Genomic DNA, 24251 nt, shown 5'->3' with positions numbered 1-24251 from the left:
CAAATATAAATTATATGTAATTTAATTGTTTACTTTTTATTATTGATTTGTAAGATTAATCCTATATAATTAAACAACATTTACCATGTTAATTTCCGGTTTTCAGATATTCGACTTAGAAACATTTAGTTATTTCGTATATTCTCTTCTTCTTCTTCTTTCACTTGGTGTAGGCCTTGTGGCCTGTTTTTAAGAGGGATTAGCCTCCTGCGATGTCGATTCCCAGCTGTCAATCCATCTCTTTGGTGGTCTGCCCGGAGTCGTCCACTTTAGGGTTGGTTGTACAGCGAAATGTGGGGGAGCCTGGATGGTTCCATTCTCCTCACACGCGCATACTATTTTCTTCTTCGTTGCCTTCCCCACCTAACGAGATCTTCGATCTCTCATATGTTCCTTATTCTATCTCGTAGACTCTTGTCAGATATGCTTCTTAATGTCTTCAGTTCTGACACTCTCCGCGCGTTTTTTTACTACGGTTTTCGCTCTGTTTTCGATTCCATATCGCTCACTCCTTTCAAGAACGTCATAAATAAAAAAAACTTGATTTTTTAGGAGAACGTTTTTAAAGTTTAAAAATATAATACAATGTATCAAAAATAAATATCAAGCCACTTACTTTTTATTGTGCAACAGATCTTTTTAGGTAAAACCTGAAGGATTTTTTCTCCATTTGAAAAATATTTACTTTATTTAAAAAAATAATAAAACAAAACATTTTCTTCAAAATGCAAAAACAACACATTCTGCCCTGTAGCGGGTAAATATTATGTTAAAAATATGCCTCTTTTGCTGGGATATAGTACATTTTCTGGGCATTCCGAAGACATGCACAACTGAAAATTGACGATTTTTGATTTATGACGTTCTTGAGAGGACTGAGCGATATGTCATGATGGGTCGCACAGAAGTTTAGTATATTTTGATTTAGCTTTCGTATAATCCATTATTTATTGTTTAACCAGCTGGTTATTAATATTTTCATTTTATTATTCATTATATCAGCTACTGGATTCTCTTACTATTATTCTCGTTTTGTGAATTTAAAATACCACATTCGGAAAACGTACTTATTCCTAAATGGTGTTAGCAATATTATTCGAGCAGGCAATTATAACATGGTATTATTGCTTCAGGGGAGAATTAAATATTTATTGTTTGCTTTTCATTTAACATCCATATAAATATTCAGTTTTCGCGGTTGCTTTCAGTTGCCAGAATAATTTACAGACAATTGCGGTTTGCGGTTAAACATTTGGAAAATTAATATCGATTCGAAGCGGAGGCTTTAGCATTGTGGTTAAAACAATGAGATTACGTGAAAGGAAATATAGTCTGTTCAATTAAATCGGGGTTTCTCAAACTTTTTTGCGATGGAACACACGAATTCGGAAATTTTAAGGCTGAAATCGCAAATGCACAAATTCAAACAAACTCAGAACACGACTGGGCGCGCTAGGAGTCAAACGCGTTTCCGTGCATAATTTTTTTAAAGAATAAATATATAATTTTTACAGAATATATATATATATATATATATATATATATATATATATATATATATATATATATATATATATATATATATATATTTATATATATTTATATATATATATATATATATATATATATATATTTATATATATATATATATATATATATATATATATATGTATGTATATATATATATATATATATATATATATATATATATATATATATATATATAAATATATATATATTATATATATATATATATATATATATATATATATATATATATATATATATATATATATATATATATATATATATATATATATATATATATATATATATATATATATATATATATATATATATATATATATATATATATATATATATATATATATATATATATATATATATATATATATATATATATATATATATATTGGGTTGATGCAAAAGTTTTGACCGTTTTTTACATAATTTTTTTTTAAATTTTTTTTTCTTGTGTATTATTTATTTAATAAATTGTATAATTTCCATCAGTTCTTATAACCTTCTCCCATCTTTCTATCAACTTATAAATACCAGTAGTATAAAATTCCGTGGATTTTAATGCGAAAAATGAAGTAAGGGTTGTTTTTACCTGCTCTATTGAATAATTTTTTTCATCATTTAAATTTTTTTGCAGTGATCGGAATAAATAAAAATCAGAAAGAGCAAAGATCTGGAAAATACAATGGATGCTTGATAACATCCCAATTTAACTCATTTAGCTTGTGTTGGGTCATCATAGCCACATGTGGTCGCGCGTTGTCGTGATGAAACACTGCCCCTTTTCTGTTTACCAATTCTGGTCTATCCTTTTGAAGGACCATGTTCAATTTGGATAATTGCTGACAATATCGTTCTGCTGTACTTGTCTTATCGTGTTCCAAGAGTTCAAAATACACAATACCCTTATTATTCCACCAAACACAAAGTATAACTTTTTTTATGGATTTCGGCCTTCGAAGTTGTTAATGGGGCTTGTCCAGGTATAGTCCAATGTCTTTTTCTTGTCACGTTGTTGTACACGACCCATTTCTCATCTCCCGTCACCAAACGATGCAAAAAAGGTTCATGTTTTTGTCTCGCACTCAAAGCAACACACGTTGAAACACGATCCAATAAATTGGCAGCAAACAATTGATGAGGTATCCAAACGTCGTACCGCGAAACCATTTCCATACGCTTCAAATGTCTTAATGCGATTGTTTGGTTGACTCCCATCATTGACACAATCTCCCTGATGGTTAGACGTGGATTGGTGTCAATTATGACTTTTAATTCGTCGTCATCAGACTTCAATAGCTGCCCGGTACGTGGTTTATCAATGAGTGAAAAATCTCCAGATCGGAATTTTGCAAACCATCTTCGTACCTGTCGAACTTTGATGACATCTGCTCCATACACTTCACAAATGTTTTTGGTTGCCACACTCGCGGTATTGTCTTTACGGAATTCATAAAGTAAACAATGACGTAAATGCACTTTATCGAACGACATTTTGAAAAAATACAACGGGTTATTACTGTACTCTGGCCAGGCCAAAACTAAATAGAAAGTAGAGGGAAAGCATCCTTTATACAATGGAATCATAAAAAAGAAGATACTATTCATAATTTATGAAAAAAAAATTTTTTACCTGGGATCATAAAAAACGGTCATTACTTTTGCATCAACCCAATATATATATATATATATATATATATATATACATATATATATATATATATACATACATACATTTTTTATGTTAAGTAATTCCTACTTTGCGGTTAGCGCGTTTGGCCACCATGCTGGAGGTCCCTGGTTCGATTCCCAGGGGGATCAAAAAAAATATTTGTGTTTTTATAATAATATTCATAATCTAATATTTATTTAATATTACCCTGGACTGCTACGTAAAGCGTGGTACTTTCAACTTGCCTTCATATAATTAACGATCAATTCAACAAGGTTTTATGCAGTGCCCTATGCACCATTGGGTGCGGATGAGGTACGAAGAGGAAGAAGAAAAAGCATGAAAAAACACATTTTTAGGCCCGGCGAAACATATTTGAGAAACCCAGAGAAAATTTCATGGTCTGTGATAATCCCTTTAGATATGCAAATTTTACTTTGTGTAGACTTCAATATATTTCGTACTTCGAACTACGTACAATGAATTTCGCTATTCAGCATCTATATAAATAAAAATGGCAATGTTAGCTTGTTCAAAATCTTAAGCATCCAAGAATTATTCATCGATAGCTTTGAAATCCGACATAACGTTGCATTCAAATACGAGTGCATTTTCATTTAAATAAAAATACAATTATTGGTTGGTTCAAAATGTTAAATGTCTTAAAGTATGTATCTAATTCACCGATTGATTTGAAATTTTACCTGTGATTGGTAACATTATGTTTTTTCTTAGAAAAACGGTTTTATGACCGCAATGGTAGCGCCATCTGTTGAACGTTACAGCAACACACGCCATACTTAACATTATTCATGGCGGGCATCGTGCTTCTTGACAGATACTGTCACTGAGCATTTTCAAAGTTTTTCATTTTTGTTTTATAGATTAAAAAAAATATATTTTCATTACTTCGCAAGCACTGTGAAATTAAGCATATTAGAAATATTTGACTTCTATTTTCTTTCTTTCATATTTAACCACACCAAGTCACAGTAATGCGTAGCTGTACGCGTGGCCGGATTCAGATAGTTTTATATAAATATAGTGATAATAAAAAAAATCAGTTTGACTGAGAAGTTGGTGTTATACTTAGTAAGCCATATTTTATTTACTATGGTATTATATAATTATAATATAATAAAAACAGTAAAAACAAAATAAAAAAACAATACTTTGTGCACAAAGTATTGTTTTGTTAATAAATCACTATTCTCACTTCACTCAAAACATAAAAACTAATTATTATCTATGAGTATGGTTTAATCTTCAATGTAATTAAATTTTGTATTAAAGGCGAAGAAAATTATGTAGAAAAAGTTATTTTCAATATCAGCGTGGGAGGCAGAAAGCCGAAATGTATTTTTATTTTATCAAATATTTATAATTAAATTATGTAGTAGTTACATTACAATTTAAGTAAAGTTAGGTTAAGTTAGATAAGGTTAGGTAAGGATAAGTTTTAGGCTAGGTGCGGTTATGTTAAATAATATAATGATCAAATTAAAATTTAACGCAGTGCCCTATGCACCATTCGGTACAGATAAGGGTCAGTAGTTTTAGAATTAAGGTTATTTTTGGCTACTGCAAACTGTTTTTTTATTTTAAATTTTATCATTGTTTTATGATATACCTACATCTCCTTATTCCTGGCTCCATTTTAACTTATCATCCTTCTAGACAGTTGGCGTCAGCTCTTAGCAGCTCAGCTCTCAGCTTTGTAGATCCTTCTATCACATACAATGTCATCTAGGTCATGCCTTTGAATCATGTTATCTTTCTGTAGCATCCAAGATTTTTTTGGTTTTCCTCTAGATGTCTTTCGAGAAAGACCCGTGATATACCTACATATTTTCATGCAATTATAAAAATTAACATGAAAAATAATTACTTTTACAGATGAAGTAATGGCGTGACAGGATGACCGATTCAACCCCAGCCATTCCGAAGTAGTTTAGCCACAGCTGTTACACCCTACTCCAGATATTTAGTTTCCACAAGTGAACAAGAAGGCATTCAAGATGGCCAACACAGCGCACCTCATGAGGAGGCAGAGTAGCAGGGACCTTCACGCTCAGAAGTCTGTGGACAGACTGGAGATGAAGGAACTTCGGGGCAGGCTGGTTCGCATGGAGAGTGGAGTCAACAAGGTAATACAACAACATATCAACAAACTGTTTGCGGGAAACGCTTAAAAGCGTCTTTTATATACTGCTGGTAGAGAGCGGGAGATGCTTAACACATTTTCAGACGTGTGTTTGAGGGGATTTTATACTTGTGTACATATAGTTTAGACCAAGGGTGGCCAACCCGTCGCCCGCGGAGCATTTCACACTTTTTTTTTTAAAGTGTACATATAACCAGCAAAAGAACATTCCATCGTGCGTAGTTCATATCATATTCCATACATGGAAGTATCTCACTATCGTGATAATTTTTTCTGTGGTATATTCGTTTTAACAAACAATCACAACATTTTGCAATCGACTTTTAAATACACATTGATAAGAATATGTGCTGCTATAACTGAGTGCTAGAGCGACTCAAAGTCAAAATGCTATGTAAAAGCTAGTTATACAGTAGTCGAATGAAGCATATTAAATCTCAAATGAGAACAAGAATCACTGATGAGCATTTGGAAAACTGTTTGGGTGTAGCAACAACATCAATCGTTAATGTATCAACATTTATGCACTTAGTTCTAGCAAACAAAATCAGACGTTCTCAAATTTTTTTTTTGTTGTGTTGTACTCTTATCTTATTAATATGTTTGATTCACATTATTGTTATATATTCTTTAAAAAAAAAACAATTGTTTTACGGCCCGGAAAGAAATCTGATTTCTAAAATCTAGCGCAACTACTGAAAATGTTGGCCACCCATGGTTTAGACCTTAACAAAGAGATTGGCACATAATTTTAATACAAAAACATGAAATGTTTCCTCCTTTTCTTACATTGAAATGAGGCCGGCGTAGAAGGTAAAACTACCCTTCCCGTCCTTAAGCATCAATCGACCGAATGGGTAGAAATACCTTTCCCGTCCTTAGTATGTTAAGAGCGTTCTATTTGATTGATTTTATTGGAGAGTGACCACCTGACAACAATGTTTTAACATTGTGAAATACTTTGGTCTAACAAGTACTTTGATCATATTTGTTTTCCTGTGATTCTGTTACCCGACATCAAGAGACTTGTACCAATTAACAGTATATAATTAATACAAGCTAGTTTTTAATTGTTGCTATTCCTTAATATAAATAGATTCCCTTTCCTTAATATGAATAAACTATTCCTTAATATAAATAGAAAGACATAAACAAATAAAAAGAAATAAATACTAACCCAATCGGGTAACTGAAAAAGTAACAAATACCCTGGTCCCTAGTTATTTTTATAAATATCTAGTATAAACTGATCACTTAAGGCAGCCTATGCCAGGTTGTAAGCTCTGTGAATACCCAGACTTCATTCCTTTTGTATAAAAGGATGCTTCTTCTCTGTTGAGATATTTAATATGCCTTTTTTTAATTACCTAACGTCCAACTGACTCTGAAATTTAGCTAAGCCTTATGTCACACCGCTTATCATGGCCCTACTTAGGCTGGGTCTTAATGGAAACCAAGAGTTTCTATATCAGACCTGGTAATGTGCCGGTAGCTTTCAAAGAGGCCATACATAGGCTTCAACTTTATATGTTTTATAGCCTATACTTTCTTGTGAGTGGATTTACCTCATATGTTTAAAGTTAATATAATTTTATGTAATTGAGTGAAAATTCAAGGCAAAAACCCTCGCTAACTCTTTACAGCATGCTCTAATATGTCTCGATTGTTACTATTTACAGAACCCAGTCAAATACGGGGCTACAAATGCAGCATTCGAAGACACAGAACCGACTCCAGCTCGACTGACACCGATTCCAGATGCGGTCTCCAAAATGGGATCCGGAGATGGGAAGGGGGTGTTCAAACCAGAAGGGGCAGAAGAGGACAGAGAGTCCTGGGACAGCAAGCTGACATTCCTCCTTGCGACTGTGGGATATGCAGTCGGCCTCGGGAACGTGTGGAGGTTTCCATACCTCGCCCAGAAGAACGGCGGAGGGGCTTTCCTCATACCTTACTTTGTGATGCTTGCAATTGAAGGGATACCGATATTCTATCTGGAATTGGCTATCGGTCAGCGTCTGAGGAAGGGGGCTATCGGTGTCTGGCACCAGGTGTCTCCTTATCTCGGTGGCATTGGAATCAGCAGCGCTGTGGTTTCCTTCAATGTGGCCCTGTATTATAATACCATCATCGCTTGGTGCTTGTTCTACTTTGTGCAGAGTTTTCAATCGGAGCTTCCGTGGTCTGAATGCCCTAACAAGTATTTTCCGAATGGGTCTTATACAGCTGAACCAGAGTGCACAGTAAGTAAACTTGTGATTCAAACATTACTTATCCTCTTCCTGGCTCCGTCCAAACTCATCTTTGTAGACTGTTGGGGTCAGCTCTCCTAGTCCTCAGGTTGTAGGTCCTTCTATAATGGGCAACGTCACCTAGGCCATGGCTTTGAATCATATTTTATTTCTGGAGCATCCTTTAATTCTTTGGGCTTCCTCATAATCATTCAAGGAAGAAATATTTTCAGTGCATCCAAAAAATTGTTCTCAAATATAGGATTCCAATTTTCTCTTGTAAAAAAGTCCCTCCTATAACAATGCTTTCTTTGATAGAGGGGTAAAATGATAGGACCTTAAGCCAGCTCTCTTTAAAAAAGATTTATCTTTTGTTCAGTTCTCTTATATGCAAGTTCGACAGTATGTGGTTGTCAATCATGGGCAGAATGATTAATGTTAGTTTAAAAAGTGATCTTATGACAGGTTGTAAACCCTGTAAATACTTTGATATTCCCATCTGTATAAACTTCTGAATTTATAAATAAGAAGATAAAGATAAAGTGTTAGATATATATTTTCAAACACAATTTCTATTCTTGTTCAAAATGTAACATTTGACTCCCTTAGCAAAGTCATTAGCCGTTGATTTAACTAATACCTCTTTGAAGATCTGGTAGAGACATTGATAAATGACAGGGTTAAAGTAACTAATTAAACCAATCACAGTAAGGAATAGTTTATTTTATAAGTACTAAATATCCATTGTACTTACTTTATGGTATTTGAGTGGGATTTTCATTAAAATTTTAATGTGAAGTAAAATTTGCTAATATACATAAAATTTACTAATACACATTTTGCATACCTCTTTGTGTTCATAATACACTGAGTAATTAGTGAATAATGTAATACAATAATTATGATTCTAACATTATCTATGTTAAAAATGATTGTCTGAAACCATTTTAAATCCAAATAAGGTAAAGTCAATCTAAATAGCTAGATACAGCCATATTGTCAATCCAGTGTAATGGTTAGAAATTTGCATTTCCGAGTTTTGATCAACAATATGATGAATGAAGCAAAAATGGAAGATACAGTAAAACCCCACTTATATTATTCATTGATTTGGCATTAACTTTGTGAAGTTATATTATGATTTTTAATATATTAGAGACGACTTCTGAATTTTTTTAAAATGAAAATACAAACTGGTAATTTGTATTTTCACCTTTTGATACAACTCCAGTCTCAAAACTAATCGTGTTTACATTAATAAATTCAAAAGTGGTCTAACGCAAGTGTTGGATTACTATTTTTTTAACAATGGGATACATTCCATCGTTAAACGAGGTTAATTTTCCGATTTTCAAAGTCCTGGAGTATAAAGATACAATTTTGATTTTATGACTACTTCATCTTCGTTGTGGTTTACAATCTTTGTGATGATTGGTTTGCTTCTTTTATGGTCAGTCTCCTCCAAATAGGCTGGTTAAGGGATCACTTTACGCATGTGTAACATTCACCATTCTACGGATGATTGACAATGGCACTCAAATTTTTGGAACTCATGCACATACCATAAATCCCATGACGCTTTATGTTTGAGTTTACGGGAGCCATCCATAGATGGCATAATTCATAATCATAATTGGTTTGAGAAAGCTTTTATTTAGCAGAGACGCTTTTATATAGATGAACCAGCCTATTACAGGTCATAAGCTCCATAAATACCCAGACTATCATCATTTACCATTTGTATTTTCTTCTTCATCTATGTTGAGATGTCAACATGTAATAAATCCTAAGTGAGAAACTTCATAAAACAAACTCAAAAAATGTTCTGAATAACAAAATAAATCAATAATTTATGATTATTTTCAGACAAGCAGTCCCACTCAATATTTCTGGTATCGAACAACTCTCATGGTATCCGAAGACATCAATACCCCGGAAGCATTTAACTGGAAGATAGCCATTGCTCTTATAATAGCCTGGATCCTCGTGTACATGTGTATGATCAAAGGAATAGCATCATCCGGAAAGGTGGTCTACGTAACGGCCACCTTCCCTTACATCGTACTAGTAATTTTCTTCTTCCGAGGAATCACGCTGAAAGGAATGTCTGATGGGTTGCTACACTTCATAACTCCGAGTTGGCACAAAATTTTAGACCCAGTTGTTTGGCTCGAAGCCGGGACACAAATATTTTTCTCGCTTGGCCTAGCTTTTGGAGGACTCATAGCATTTTCCTCCTACAATCCTGTCAATAATAACTGCTACAGAGATGCTATAATGGTATCGATGACTAATTGCTTGACTTCGATGTTTGCCGGAGTCGTTGTGTTTTCGATTATCGGATTCAAGGCGACAATGGTTTATGAGAAGTGTTTGGAGACGAGAAACGCTACGTTGGTAACCACACTGGGTATTGGTTATGATCCAAACAGGCTACCGGCTGAAGGCTCCATTGTGAATATTACTAATACGGCAGGAGGGATCGATGCTATTATAATGCCACCTTTGAAGGAATGTGATCTGCAGAAAGAGTTGGACAATGTAAGTGTATACAGTACTTAAAACTAAATATGATATTTGTAAAAGGAAAGATTTAAACATTCGGACATTCCTACCAAAAATTTGTATTTAGTTTTATATTTATATTTTCTAAATAAATAAAAATGCTTATGTTCATTTGCTCAACATCATAAATTTCCTTAAGTAATTCACAAAATATATTGAAATTTTGACACAATGTCGCAGTGGAATCTGCGTGTCTTTATCTATCTTTAAAAATACTGTGTTTTTACCTAAGATAGGTGCTACTGGTATTTTTACTTGTAATATAAAAATATGTTTAAAAAAAAGCTTTTGTGAATGCAATGGCAGCGCCATCTGTTCAATGTTACAGAAACACACGCAATACACTAGTAGTGACTATACTCTTTCACAGCTAATGTCACTTAACATTTTCAATGTCATTAATTGTATTGTCGTTTCAAAGATTTTTAATATTCTCATTGCTTCATAAGCATTGTAAATTTAAACATAAAAAACTTAAATTTTACGAGTTATTACATGGAACGCTATTGCAATTCTTTACACAAATCTTTTAAAATTATCTGCTAATAGACATCACATGTCGACATGAGTGTCACTCGACATTAGAGCTGGTGGAACAAAATGAATGTTGAGTGATACTCAATATTGTAGTCTTAAAGGTTATATACATTCATATAAGTGGTTTTATGCGAAGATTTACATTGTTTATTTTATATTTTCAGTCAGCTGCTGGTACAGGGCTAGCATTCATAATCTTCACAGAGGCTATCAACCAATTTCCTGGTGCTCAGTTCTGGTCGGTGTTGTTTTTCCTGATGCTGTTTACGTTGGGGATCGACTCTCAGTTTGGCACGTTGGAAGGGGTTGTGACATCCATAGTGGACATGAAGCTGTTCCCGAACCTCAGGAAGGAGTATCTGACGGGGGGGATATGCTTGGCTTGCTGCCTCCTGTCCATGGGTTTCGCCCATGGAGCAGGAAGTTATGTTTTCCTTCTGTTTGACATGTACAGTGGTAACTTTCCTCTTCTGATTATCGCCTTCTTTGAGTGTATCGGGGTATCATACGTCTATGGGTTGAAAAGGTGAGAATTTTAAATATTTGAAGATGTATTGTAGTACAAAATTATGATAAATCAACACATTGTTGTTTGGCAGTTTTTTCATTAACCCCGACCCTAATTTTAATCAGATAGTCTGCCTCTCAGTATACTAATCACAAGTAACTGCAAACCCGATTCCGATTTGTACAATGTTTGTCTCTCACGCTCTTCGAAAATAACCAAATAGAACCTTTATAAGTGTCTCCTGTTCTCTACTAACAGTATGTAAAAGACGCTTTTAAGCATTTCCCGCAAACAATGTGTAAGGAATGTCAAATAAGTAATAATGAAATTTTATAACATACTATTTTATAAGTCTGGATATTTAGAGGGACCAGTCATTGTCAAGTTCATTACCTACTCATGATTGACAACCACACTGCCCAAATTTTTGGAACTCTTACGTATATCATAAATCTTATGACTCATTATGTGTGAGTTTACTGGAGTTTTCTCAAACCGTTCATAGATGGTCACAGCATTCAGTCATAAGAACAATTCCCTAATTATATGATTTTTTTGTTGTTGGTACATTGTAAATAAGTATTTTTATTGAGAAATCTTACAAAAAATAAGATCTGAAGATTTTTACCTACTTTTTGAGTAAAAACCCAAAGGTTGGCCAGCTTAATTTTCTCATGAAAACAATTTTGTTACAATGATTTGTAAAATGTTTTAAGGTTTGCCGACGACATTGAGTTGATGACAGGCCAGCGTCCGGGGCTGTATTGGCTGATCTGCTGGAAGTACCTGTCTCCGCTGGCCATGCTCAGCATCCTGGTGGCCTCCTTTGTGGAGATAGCCAGCGAGGGCTCGGGCTACCAGGCCTGGGTCAGCTCCACGGGGCAGTCGGAGAGGCGGCCTTGGCCGGTGTGGGCGGTGCTCCTCATCTCTGTTCTCATCTTGGCGTCCGTGCTATGGATTCCGGTGGTGGCCATTTGCAGGTATGTTGAGCTAAGTTCAGTAGATTAGATTCCAAACAAGGAATACATGTATGAACTCAAGTATGAATGATACTTTCTATCAGTGTATCTAAATTACAGGTGTGACTAATGAGATGGATTCCAGCCTAAGTTTTTGATGTCAAATAAGTTTTGGCCTTTGCCAAAAATTTGCAATAAAATATTTGTGTGTGTGTTTATGTATGTGCGCTCATGCATGTGAGGGTTTATATCGCTCACTCCTTTCAAGAACGTCATAAATAAAAAATTGTCAATTTTCAGTTGTGCATGTTTTCAGAATGCCCAGAAAATGTACTATATCCCAGAAAAAGAGGCATATTTTTTACTTAATATTTACCCGCTACAGGGCAGAAATTGTTGTATTTGCATTTTGAAGAAAAGGTATTGTTTAATTATTATTTCAAATAAACTAAATATTTTTCAAATGGAGAAAAAACCTTTAGGTTTTATCTAAAAAGATCTATTGCACAGTAAAAAGTTCAATAAGTGGCTTGATATTTATTTTTAATACATTGTGTTATATTTTTAAACTTTAAAAACGTTCTCCTGAAAAATCAAGTTTTTTGATTTATGACGTTCTTGAAAGGAGTGAGCGATATGTGTGTGTACATAATCTACATAATACATACTATTTCGAGTTTCTTTTTATTTTGTTGTTTTATTTTTCTACTGTTTTTATTTTTTAATTTGTGATAAATGTGCGAGTTGTAGATATATTTTTTTACTGTAAAAAATATGAAAACTTATTTTAATAACCCGATAAACGGAACCTAAAAAACTGTGATTTAATCGGTTTATTGGGAGTGCTTGAATTGCAGTTTGCAAGGACTTTATAATTTTGAGTTGAAAATTTTTATTATTGAAAATATAGACTACTCTGGTGTGTAAAGTTTCAATTTCAAGCCCTGAATAAAGCTAAACCCTGTTTGAATCAATCCTTAGACAAACAGATATTCTTGTTTTGTATTATATTGAAAATACCATTGAAAATACACCTTTTTTCTTTATATTTTCTTGGGTTCTAGGTATTTTGGAATATGTATAATCGATGACAACGAGAAGGCATGGTTCCCCGGAGAAGAACTCAAAGAATTCCATGGGATAGTCGATCACGAAGTTACCGCAGCGGAAACACTACTGTTCTGTATCAGGCCGGATGGGAGGGAAGGCTTGTGTTGTGTAACTGGTAACGATGACGATGATGAAAATTAGAGGCCAGAGAATACAAAGTGATCAATTAAAAAGCCAAAATTCACTTCTTTCCTGGTATTGTTGTTTTATATTGTCGCTTCATGCCTTGTTGCCAACATAAGGAAAATGTAAAACAACTGTTTTGGGCAAATGAAAAATGTTTCATTAAAAATGTCTATTGTTTCTAACGTTAAATACCAGGTAGGCCTTAGTCAATGTGAAGTCGGATTAGGAAATGGTATAAGAACCCTTCTTAGCGACTTATTAGAATTAACGTTAACAATGTTACCTAGATTTCAATTCATTCGATAATGAAATAGAAATAAAAATCATTTTTGTCCAAAGATTAAAATATATTTTGAAACTATTATTAACTGATTTACATTCACCAGGATTCTGAAATTTTTAAACATATATTTGACAATAATGAATATTATAATAACGAATAACTTTGTACATATATTGGTAACATATCTACATGAACGAAAGTCTGCATTTATCTGAAAATGCTAAGAATTAAATGTAATAATAATTTCATTTACACAAATTTACATATTATATTTTGTTAACCTTATATTTTGTAAATACCACTATATATTAATAAATCTAATGTGCCACATGTATTTAAGATCACTGTCAAATATTTGATAAAACTTATACAGATTTGTGTCCTTTTGACATTGAAGGATTAGTGAGAAAAGGTCTGTTTCTTAATAAAAAGTGGTATTTTCAAAGTTAAGTCAAATTTAAAATGGATATATATTACCACAAAGTAACTGCCAAATCAATTAATGAAAAAAATATATACATACTTAGCCTGTTAAGTTGATTCATGGTTATCGTTTATTGTTTTGTTGACATCTTGTGGAAAAATCATATATAAATACATAATTACAATACATTCTTTTCATAAAATTTTTGTTTTGGCAAGGAAAAATAAAACATTTTTAAAGGTTGCACTTCTAATTCGGCACCATATCAGCTTCGCCTCAACTCACGTTATACCGAATTTATTCAGTAGAGTTCCATACAGCTATACATATTTATCAAAACTGTTTAATGTTTGAGCATTGGCCTTGCCTTTAAAATTGAAAAAAATTCAAATTTTTAAATTATGGTTAAGAAAAAATAAAACATTTTTAAAGGTTGCACTTCTAATTCGGCACCATATCAGCTTCGCCTCAACTCACGTTATACCGAATTTATTCAGTAGAGTTCCATACAGCCATACATATTTATCAAAACTGTTTAATGTTTGAGCATTGGCCTTGCCTTTAAAATTGAAACGCCTCTACTGAGGCCATGGCAATATGGTGCCAAAGCATAATAAACAATTGTAAATTTGTACAATTGAAATATTGTTTTGTAAGTAGATTGTAATCAATGTCACAAGCAGACAAATATCCTGTTGAAATCTCAATTTGTTTGCTGGGTCGCGGCCACCTTAACGTAATTTCATCCATCTATAGAACAAATCCTCAGATATTTTAAATAAAAAGTAATTAGAAAGCGTTCTTGAAGATATCGAAATGAACTATTTTTTGGGTAAATATAAAACTAATAATTATAATAAGTGTGAGTAGTCATACTTTGTGCACAAAGTTAAATTAAAATTACCGTCCTATTGACATAGCCCCCAAACTTAGAACCTTTTGAGATATAACAAAGTAAATATGTAATATCAGCAATATAAAAACACTCAATATGATAGTATGTAATATGTTACAGTGAATATATGAAATATGTATACATTTAGGTAATTAACATGTGTAAAACATCAATATGAACCTATCTGATAAAATAAGTAGTAATACCGATGAAAAATAAGAACAGTGCTCTTATATTTAAGGAAAATGTTATTTATGTCCATTACATATTTATAATGAAAATGTAAAATATCAGTGCGATTTATAGAAATTATGAAAGGTAAATGTGCGCTGAAGAATGCTGTGTTGTGAGAAAGAGTTTTAGTAAAATCGAATGAAGTTTTCTATAAAAATTAGCAGGAATATTAATGTTTGTTTTGTTTTAAAATGGTTCATTTCATGTTCCTAAACCTACACATAAATGTGTATATCTGAAGTATGTGTTAAGCGAAACCTGTGAAAAGATATTGTAATATTAAACAGTAGATATGAGATTAAATTAGCGTATAATATTTCTATGACTTGTTGAAATTTTTCATTTTGGAGTAGTCTTCTTATATTTCCATGTTTTTACTCCAAATCTTATTTTGTAACTGTTTTAACTTGTTTAATAAGCAAAATTTTTGCCTTTGGACGGTAAAAAAATTTAAAATATTTTATAGATATATTTACTCTACTAAATTTTATGGAATTTCAAAAGCAGCGTATTTTCTTGACAATAATACTTACCTTTAAATATTGTAATCATAAAATAACTGTTAAATGACAATAAGTTCACTCTTTGCAGTGAATAGTGAATTTTAGAATCACTCATTCCATTTGCTTTAAAAATAGAAAGATTACATATTATTATTCCAACTTCTATACTTAAGAAGAGACAATATTACGTATCCATGTTTGAAAAAAATCAAGGTGTTTTAGAAAAGTTTAAAAACATTAAGACTTAAAAATATGTGTATTTTTTGTTGTTGAAATCTGAGATTTTTAAAAACCGTTTGAACTTTCTAACAAACATTATGTTTTGTACTATTTAAACGATGAAAAATTGAGACTGGGTTTTGTAATGTAGTTGATCTTTGGAATTTTATTCAATCTTTACCTGTAGTTTCATTTTATTAAAAAGGTATTCAATAATTTGTTTCACATGGTAAAATGATGCATTAAAACATTAAAAGAAATGTTATTACCTCACACTACTTGACGAAATGCACTGATTATGCTGCCCCAAAAGGGTAGAGTATAAACTCTGCTTATGTATACCTGTGCATTCCCGATAAGTTCGCTGATAGACGTCGCACACTTCAATCAGCAATAGCAGCTGCCATGTGTATAGAGATCTTACCAGTGCACTAGCATGTCTTTGCTGTTGCGGGGCCGATGCCATTGAATGCTTCTCCACCAGGAGTTGAGAAACTGTGAGAGTGAGATGATCTTTCAAAAAAACTAAGGACTTATTAGTTTGTTAAATTTATATCTGTAATTTTCTTTTCCCCAGTTTAATTACAGCAAAACATTTTTGATAGTATTTTACGAAATGTAGCTATGTAAAATTATTTACTTTTATTTAAAGATTCTTACCTCATCAGTTATCTGAGCATCTTCATAATATAGTGCATTTATTAATTAAAAGATTAAAAAATATATGTGTAGCTGCTGTACCATCACATTTGACTAGAATTTGTTACTAATATAAATCTTTATCAGTGTGCGTGTATATAAATTAATATAAAATGCGCTAAGTATTAAGCATACCAAAGTTAAAAAGAAGTGTTTGTATATTTACACAGTTTTAATTAATAATGTGAGGTACCACCCGACAATAAACGTTATTAACGAAATTTGAATATTCTGACAATACATATTGACTTATTTTTAAGTATTTAATTGCACATGTTACCAAAGAAATCACCACAGTATTATAATATTTATTCTAAGTATTACATATACAATAAAAAATCTTTGAGTCGAGACAATATTCATATATATATGTATTTATACACTTGCTATAAGATAATATGTCAAGTTTTATATATTTACATGGCATGGCTAGAAAAGGGTTCACACAATCCCACTCCAAATGTTTTGCTAGAAATGCAATAAGTCATTTTTTTCCATTGCATCAAGACAGCAAGTTGCTATTTAGACACCTCAATTAAAAAAAATATATACAGTTGGTATAAATAATAAAATGCATTTCTTCTTGAAAATAAATTTACCCTTTTATTATCTGCCAAAGTTGACTGGATCAAAAACACTAAAAACAAACTATCTTTACCTAACTGGCATTTATAACTGATCATTAGGAAAATGTGAATACATTCTTTTCAACTTAAAACAAGAATATCCATTTCCAAAAAAATAATATTTGATAAACACAAATTTTGAAAAAAAATCTAGCCACAGCAGTGGTAAACTGTAGGTCTTAACATACTTAGGACGGGTGGTTTTTACGCCTGTGGACCGCTGGAGGCGGGCATTGATAATGATGTACATATAGTTAAGACTTTTACAAAAAGATCGGTACGGAATATTCATATAAAAACATTGAATATGCAGTTCTTTCATTACTGACTTTAAAAAAGGGAAAAATACCCTTCCCGTGCTTAAGCGTCAATCGACCGAACGGGTAGAAATACCTTTCCCGTCCTTAGTGTGTTAAGAAATATTAGAAAACAGGACATACGTGATTTTAACGACAATAATGTAATATGCCAAATATAAATATTCTTCAATGACGTTTTGACAATATATATATATTAATTATATAAAAATAATTATACATACCTAGATTGTGATATAAAGCAAACATATTAAAATGTTCCATACTTACGTAAAAATGTTGTTAATCTCATATTTAGTTTTATCGAGGCCTTACGATGTAAGGGCACATCTAGTCCATTCTCCTATTATTTATTACTCTGTGAAAACTATTATCAAAAGTTTACTTGTAACATAATATATAAAAGAAAGTTGCATTACATATTCGTCATTTTGTAAATCAAGTAAGCGAAATATCAATCACACGGAGAAAACATGAATTGGTCATTCATGTTTGCTGCGTGCTGATAATTGATTTACCAATATACAATAATCCCCCATTGTCTGATAAAAAAAAATTGAATTGGACATTCAGTGAAAATTCATCACTCAAGAGTAGATATGTCATAAACGCACAACATAAGGTTTTAGCAGTTTAATTTCTTATTTTAATACTTATGCTTTCAGTGATCTCTGTAATTTTTCCTTCAACTAATAAAAGTTTATAAGACTATATCGACCTTTTAAAGAAAAAAATACAGTGTTAAGGATATTTTGCTAGAACAAGGTCAATATTTAGATAACCAAGAAATACACCTCAATCTTTTTTGTTATAATTTTGGTAAAAATGAATATTAATGCTTGGATAGTAAGAGATTACTATGCATCCAAAAATATATGTCAGCAACGTGGTTCTTACTTCTTAAAAACCATAATTACTATTTAAAATTATATTCCTTGACAAACTAATAAATAAATAAAAAAATATATACATGCTGTTGAAATAAAACTTATAATATATTTAATTGTTGGGAAATATATCTAACATTAAACACCGTTATTGGATTGAATTCTTCTTTTATTTACATATTTATGATAATATGTAACGCATTAATACAACAAAAAAAGTGTTTGATAATGTCTTAATAAGACGAAACGCGTCACATATTATCATATATATGTAAATAAAAGTAGAATTCAATCCAATAACTGTGTTTAATTTTGGATATATTAACCAACAATGCAATATGGAATTCTACCAACTCTCTGCAGTTACAATAAACATAATTTATTTGTTTAAATAGTTTTCCATCCTTTGCAAGTTTCTTATTCTTTAATGTACATAGTCCCCAAATGTCTGATTTTTAATAAAAAAATGTGGAAACTTTAGCTACGAGGTGTCTTGAATAAAAGCAATATTAAATAAGCTTTTATTAAATAGCTTTTAAGCTTTTTTTTATGTTTGCATGTTATATTAAATTTAACACAGCAATGAGATTGATATGTTTTAGTATAAATAAAAATGTTATACAGCGCTGTTGTCTGTTTTAAATGTAAATGAAATAAATCATGTTGATGTAAATACATTGCCGTTTTACGTTTATTTAATCCTACCGCTACTCTTCCTTTCTTTATCCACTCAAAATTTCATAAGGTAAGGTATGGTGATCAGTCTTGCGCTTCAGATGGACTGGCCAACACGTCCAATTAACAATATTCTTCTTCTTTCCGTGCCGTGTCGGGTCGCCTCGATGTTGACTATCACTTGTTAGAAAGTGTCCCTATTTTGGGCAGTCCGAAACAGCTCTTCGACGTTCTGTACTCCTGTCGACTCGTGTTTCACAGATTAAAGATTGAATGGAGCTACACTGCATACTTTTTGCCATATTTGGTGCTGTTCAAAGCAAAATCAATGCGATATACCATTCAGTTGAATGCTTACATTCAAGATGCCTTGGCACACAAAAATGCTCATTTTTACCTTTCAGTGCTCATTGTTTTTCATACAAATAATGACTACCAATTCAAACACAAAAAATGGAAAATTTTGGTATTTTTTAAATGAATATAATAAATCATCGATCGAATGTTAAATAAAAAGCAATGTATCAGGATATAAATGTAAGTTTATTGAGAATGTTTACATGTTAATATGTTCATAGTTGTTTACTCCACAAACTGCATCCATAACCTGTAACAAAAGAAAATGATACATTAGTATTTAATTATTAATAAAACATTCTGAACAACCCATAAATTGGCATTAACACATCACTTACTCCTTTCAACGACGTCATAAATAAAAAAAATTGATTGTTCCGGAGATTGTTTTTAAAGTTTAAGAAAATAATAAAATATATTAAAAATAAATATCAAGCTACTTATTGAACTTTTTACTGTGCAACAGATCTTTTTAGGTAAAACCTGTTTTTAAAGAACTCCATTTTTTCTCCATTTGAAAAATATTTAGCACAGTTAAAAAAACAATTGAACAATACCTTTTATTCAAAATGCAAAAACAACACTCTCTGCCCTGTAGCGGGTAAATATTAAGTTAAAAATATGCCGCTTTTGCTGGGATATAGTATATTTTTTGGGCATCCCAAAAACATGCACAAATGAAAATTGTCGATTTTCGATATATGATGTTGTTAAAAGGAGTGAGCGACATAACTTATTGCTATTAACACATTGTTTGCGTGAAACTCTTAAAAGCGCCTTTAACACACTGTTGGCATAAAGCAGGAGACGCTTATAAGTGTTTTGTTTGCTTACTTTTTAGAGCGAGAGAGACACCAAAAATATTATACTGATCGGAATTGGGTTGGCGGTTACTTGTGATTAGTATGCGACCCTAATTAGTATACTAATTACTATCAGGGTTGATGAAAAAACTGCCTGAAGACAATGTTTTAATAAAGTTTATAGTCACTATAGAGTGGTTGAGAGTACTCTCGAAATTTTGTGGAAAATAGCCCTACTCCCCCAAATACAGAGGGCATACTGTATGTATATCTTCTTCTTATAACCCTTATCTGCACCCAATGGTGCATAGGGCACTGCATTGTCTATACGATATTCTATAAGCAGTATTATCTTGATTGTTAAATATACGAAGAAAAGGCGATCAGCCTTCCGCTTCAGGTACCAGTCCTGGGTCATATTAAATAAATATTAGAGTAAAATATCACAAATATTTATTTTGATCCTCTCGGGAATCGAACCCGGGACCTCCAGTATGGTAGCCATTAACCTATGGTAGCTTTGATAGCATGGTAGCGCTAACCACTATACTATGGAGACTGACATATGTATTTAATGATAAATAAATAGTGGTTGCTGTTTAGTCACTTGATTTGATACTTTATACTCCACCACAAAAATATTCATTAGTCAATTAGTCTGTATCGGACTTTTCTATCTCCAACAGTAATTTTATATTTTAAGCGAAAAATATTTTTAGATTTAATTGAAATATATGTTTTATAAATATTTTATAGATATCGGAAAGTGGAAGACTCGTCACCAGGCCCTCATTTGCTTGGGTATGGTAAAATGAATGACGGTTGATAATTATTTCCCTTGAAAAAACTTAGAAAAATCCCTATAGTAAAAATAAAAATCCTAACTTCAAATAAAAAGTATTTAATTAGTTGCTTATTAAAAAAAAAGTATTTCATTAATCTTTGTAACTACTTTTTTATAATGTTTTAAATGCATTTAATGGATATGCGTCCTTAACGGACACGAGCCAGATATGCCAAATGCGACAAATTTGACCAGGGAATCTGACGCTGTACCAAAAATAAACCTTCGACCTAACATTTATTATTGTTTTGTACACAAACGAACGATAAACATATGTATAGTATCACAGCGAAGCGCTCTTGATGTAGTATTGTATGAAAATGGCATTTTATAAATTATCCATAATTATTAATATTATGATTTATTTTGAAAAAATTCAGTATTCTTAAATGAGGCTTTAGTATGTCCACCCAAATTGTCCATATGTTCTTAGCAAGATAATAATCATGTTGATGTGCTGTGAGATAAGAGAATGCAATTACACTGACAAAAATTACGACTTCATAAGAGTTGTATCAAAATATAGTGAACTAAACGATTTTTATTAAAGACAATACTTTATATTATCTTAGTGTGACAGTGTCTATATGAATTATATCAATAAATGTGTGACTTATATTAAATTATTTTTGAAAAGGTACTTACATTCAAATGATTTTACTAACTTGCAACACCCATCCAAAATTTGTCAGTGCTCAAACTAAATATTTTAATGATTGCAAGACAGATAGTTTTTAAAATCCTGCATAATTTACTATATTCGATAGAGCATTCTACATTGATGTCATTAACGTATACACCCTTGAAGCTATTAAATCCAATAGTTATTAGTATTTGACATGTTATACATTGACATAGCACAAATTTACTGCAATAAATGCTACAGCTACCTAAAATAAAGCACTTTACATGAGACCATGTAGATAGATAGATATCTTGTGTATCACATAGCCAAATGTCACAAATATAGACTGGATAGTAACATAACCTCAAATACGCTTTGGGATAATCTATTGAGAACCGGGCACTGTTCCTTTTATTGCTTGGTAATATCATAAAGTTACATTAAAAAAAGGAGCAGAAAAACTCAAAAGTACGTAAATCAAAATATAAAACATGAAAAAAGACGTGATCCGATAACAGGACCACGCCGGAGTTTGACATTTCAAGTAGGCAGTTGTCAAATTTGTATTAAGTTTATTTATTTACACATAATTTCATGCTAGAACATCCACGGTTACCTGAAAATTATCGTAGTCTTCTAGCTTCGCGCTCAGACTCGAGGAGAGTCAGGATGTCTCCTTCCCTGACAGGGCCCTTGACGTTGCGGATGATCTGTCGGTTTGTCTCTCCGATGAACTCTACTTTGACCTGGGTACACTGTCCCTGGGAACCAGTACGTCCCAGGACCATGATTACTCTAGCGCGAACGAAGGTTTTGTCCATTTTAGGATGATTTTATGAATTTATCAGACACACGTGTCTAACAACGACAACCTCGGAATTCTACCGGAAGCGAAAAGGACCATAGAGAATTCTCCATAGAAAGATCATAAATAATTCATCAACATAGCGGCCACCACGGCTACCAACAGAACTTGAAGTACCTACCGTCAAAAAATACGAGCAAAAAGTGTGACGTATAAAATTCGGGTTTTAATAAAAAACGTTTTATTGTATTTTTTTGTACTTAGGTACATGAAAAAAAATTGTTTGCCCAATATATAAAAAAAGTCAACTATTTTTATAATTAAATTGAAACACTAATTTTAAAAACAACAAAGTAGCGTGAAAAATACTATCATTATTAAAATATTTTATTTTATATTTTAAAACGAAAATGATAATTGGGTAAAATGGTTGTGAATGGTGGTCAGAATGTAGAACGATGTATTACAGTGGATAAAGTAAGCATTTGAACCAGTTAATGACGAGTGATAAGCTCTGTAAATACCGAGACTCCTCTAATGAATGATTCTCATTTTCAGAACTTCTTCATTTATGTTGAGGTATAAATATTTTTTTTTGGTAAATACCTCCATGTTGTGTAAAAAAACAGCGTTTTAGAACATCAATTTTAATACACCTAAAACATTATGCTTGGAATATAGGTTATGGTAAGTGATCTCGCCAAATGTTTGAAAAGTATTGTTGAAATACATTTGCTGGATATTTTCAGTTGACAATTTTTTTTCGTCTCACAGCGATTGTAATATATACATTCCTTTTGAAATCTCATTAAAAAAATCCGCTACTAAATAATCGCGATGTGATAAAATAAATATAGCATACGAACTTTTACATACTTTAACTATATGTGTGTACATTATTCGTCCACGAGTGAAAAAAACAGCATATTAAATCAAATAGTGCTAACGTGATAAATAGTTTTAAAGAAATCCGTATTTCTTTTTTATAATATTTTCTAATCAATGTGTGTGTTTTCAAATAACATATAAAGGTATTAAATAAAAAAAGTAGTGATTTATATTTGGAGGAATAATCCTGTAGATCGAAAACTTTTCCGGGATCTTGCTGTTCAGGTAATTTTTTTTGTTTATTCTTGTTATTTTTTTCTATTTGATTACCGTAAAATCAATATAAACTCTACCGAATTTATTGTTTTAGGCGAAATTTCCAGCTGTTGGGTAATACTTATATCCAAAATTAAACACGTTTAATGGTTTGAATTCTACTTGTATAAACATATATAATATGTGACGCGTTTCGTCTTATTAAGACATTATCAAACACTCAGTGATAATGGCCTAATAAGACGAAACGTGTTACATATTATATATGTAAATAAAAGTGGAGTTCAATCCATTAACCGTCTTTTATTTTGGATATAAGTATTACCTATTACCCAACAGTTGGAAATTTTGCCTAACACAATATGTCGGGTAGAGTTTATATTGATTTTATAGGCATATTAGATACAGAACGACGGTAATTAACTAGATTTTTTTAAACTGATGAGGGTGGGGTACTAGGAGTAAATATTTGATTACTCATTTTTTATGGACTTTTCGTTACGAGATAAAACTTTTAATAGGAACATTGAATGCGTC

General features: G+C 31.9%; 2 protein-coding genes across 2 annotated transcripts in view; one reads left to right on the top strand and one right to left on the bottom strand.

The window, feature by feature from the left end:
• The window catches only part of LOC148306919 (sodium-dependent neutral amino acid transporter B(0)AT3), a 50662-nt gene extending 31536 nt beyond the window's left edge, over positions 1 to 19126 (top strand). Inside the window, exons 2-7 of the mRNA XM_088264186.1 lie at positions 5111 to 5361; positions 7058 to 7621; positions 9476 to 10150; positions 10876 to 11237; positions 11936 to 12199; positions 13243 to 19126. Coding sequence (XP_088120312.1) covers positions 5233 to 5361; positions 7058 to 7621; positions 9476 to 10150; positions 10876 to 11237; positions 11936 to 12199; positions 13243 to 13429 — 2181 coding nt within the window. The 5' untranslated portion in view covers positions 5111 to 5232 and the 3' untranslated portion in view covers positions 13430 to 19126. The remainder of the gene's footprint in view (positions 1 to 5110; positions 5362 to 7057; positions 7622 to 9475; positions 10151 to 10875; positions 11238 to 11935; positions 12200 to 13242) is intronic.
• A 574-nt stretch (positions 19127 to 19700) lies between these two features.
• On the bottom strand, positions 19701 to 22704 carry RpS28b (Ribosomal protein S28b). Its single transcript, XM_088264188.1, has 2 exons — positions 22422 to 22704; positions 19701 to 19783 (listed from the first exon to the last, which is right to left on the bottom strand). Exon 1 carries the CDS (start codon positions 22624 to 22626, stop codon positions 22429 to 22431), a length of 198 nt encoding a protein of 65 aa, XP_088120314.1. The 5' UTR covers positions 22627 to 22704; the 3' UTR covers positions 19701 to 19783; positions 22422 to 22428.
• Between the last annotated feature and the right edge of the window lie 1547 nt (positions 22705 to 24251).

The sequence above is a fragment of the Brachycentrus maculatus genome, unplaced genomic scaffold (assembly GCF_059751285.1).
Source record: "Brachycentrus maculatus isolate JH-2025_06_01 unplaced genomic scaffold, ASM5975128v1 h1tg000220l, whole genome shotgun sequence".
Taxonomy (NCBI): domain Eukaryota; kingdom Metazoa; phylum Arthropoda; class Insecta; order Trichoptera; family Brachycentridae; genus Brachycentrus; species Brachycentrus maculatus.
Note: the sequence above shows the minus strand (reverse complement) of the source record. Positions and strands in the feature narration are given on the sequence as shown.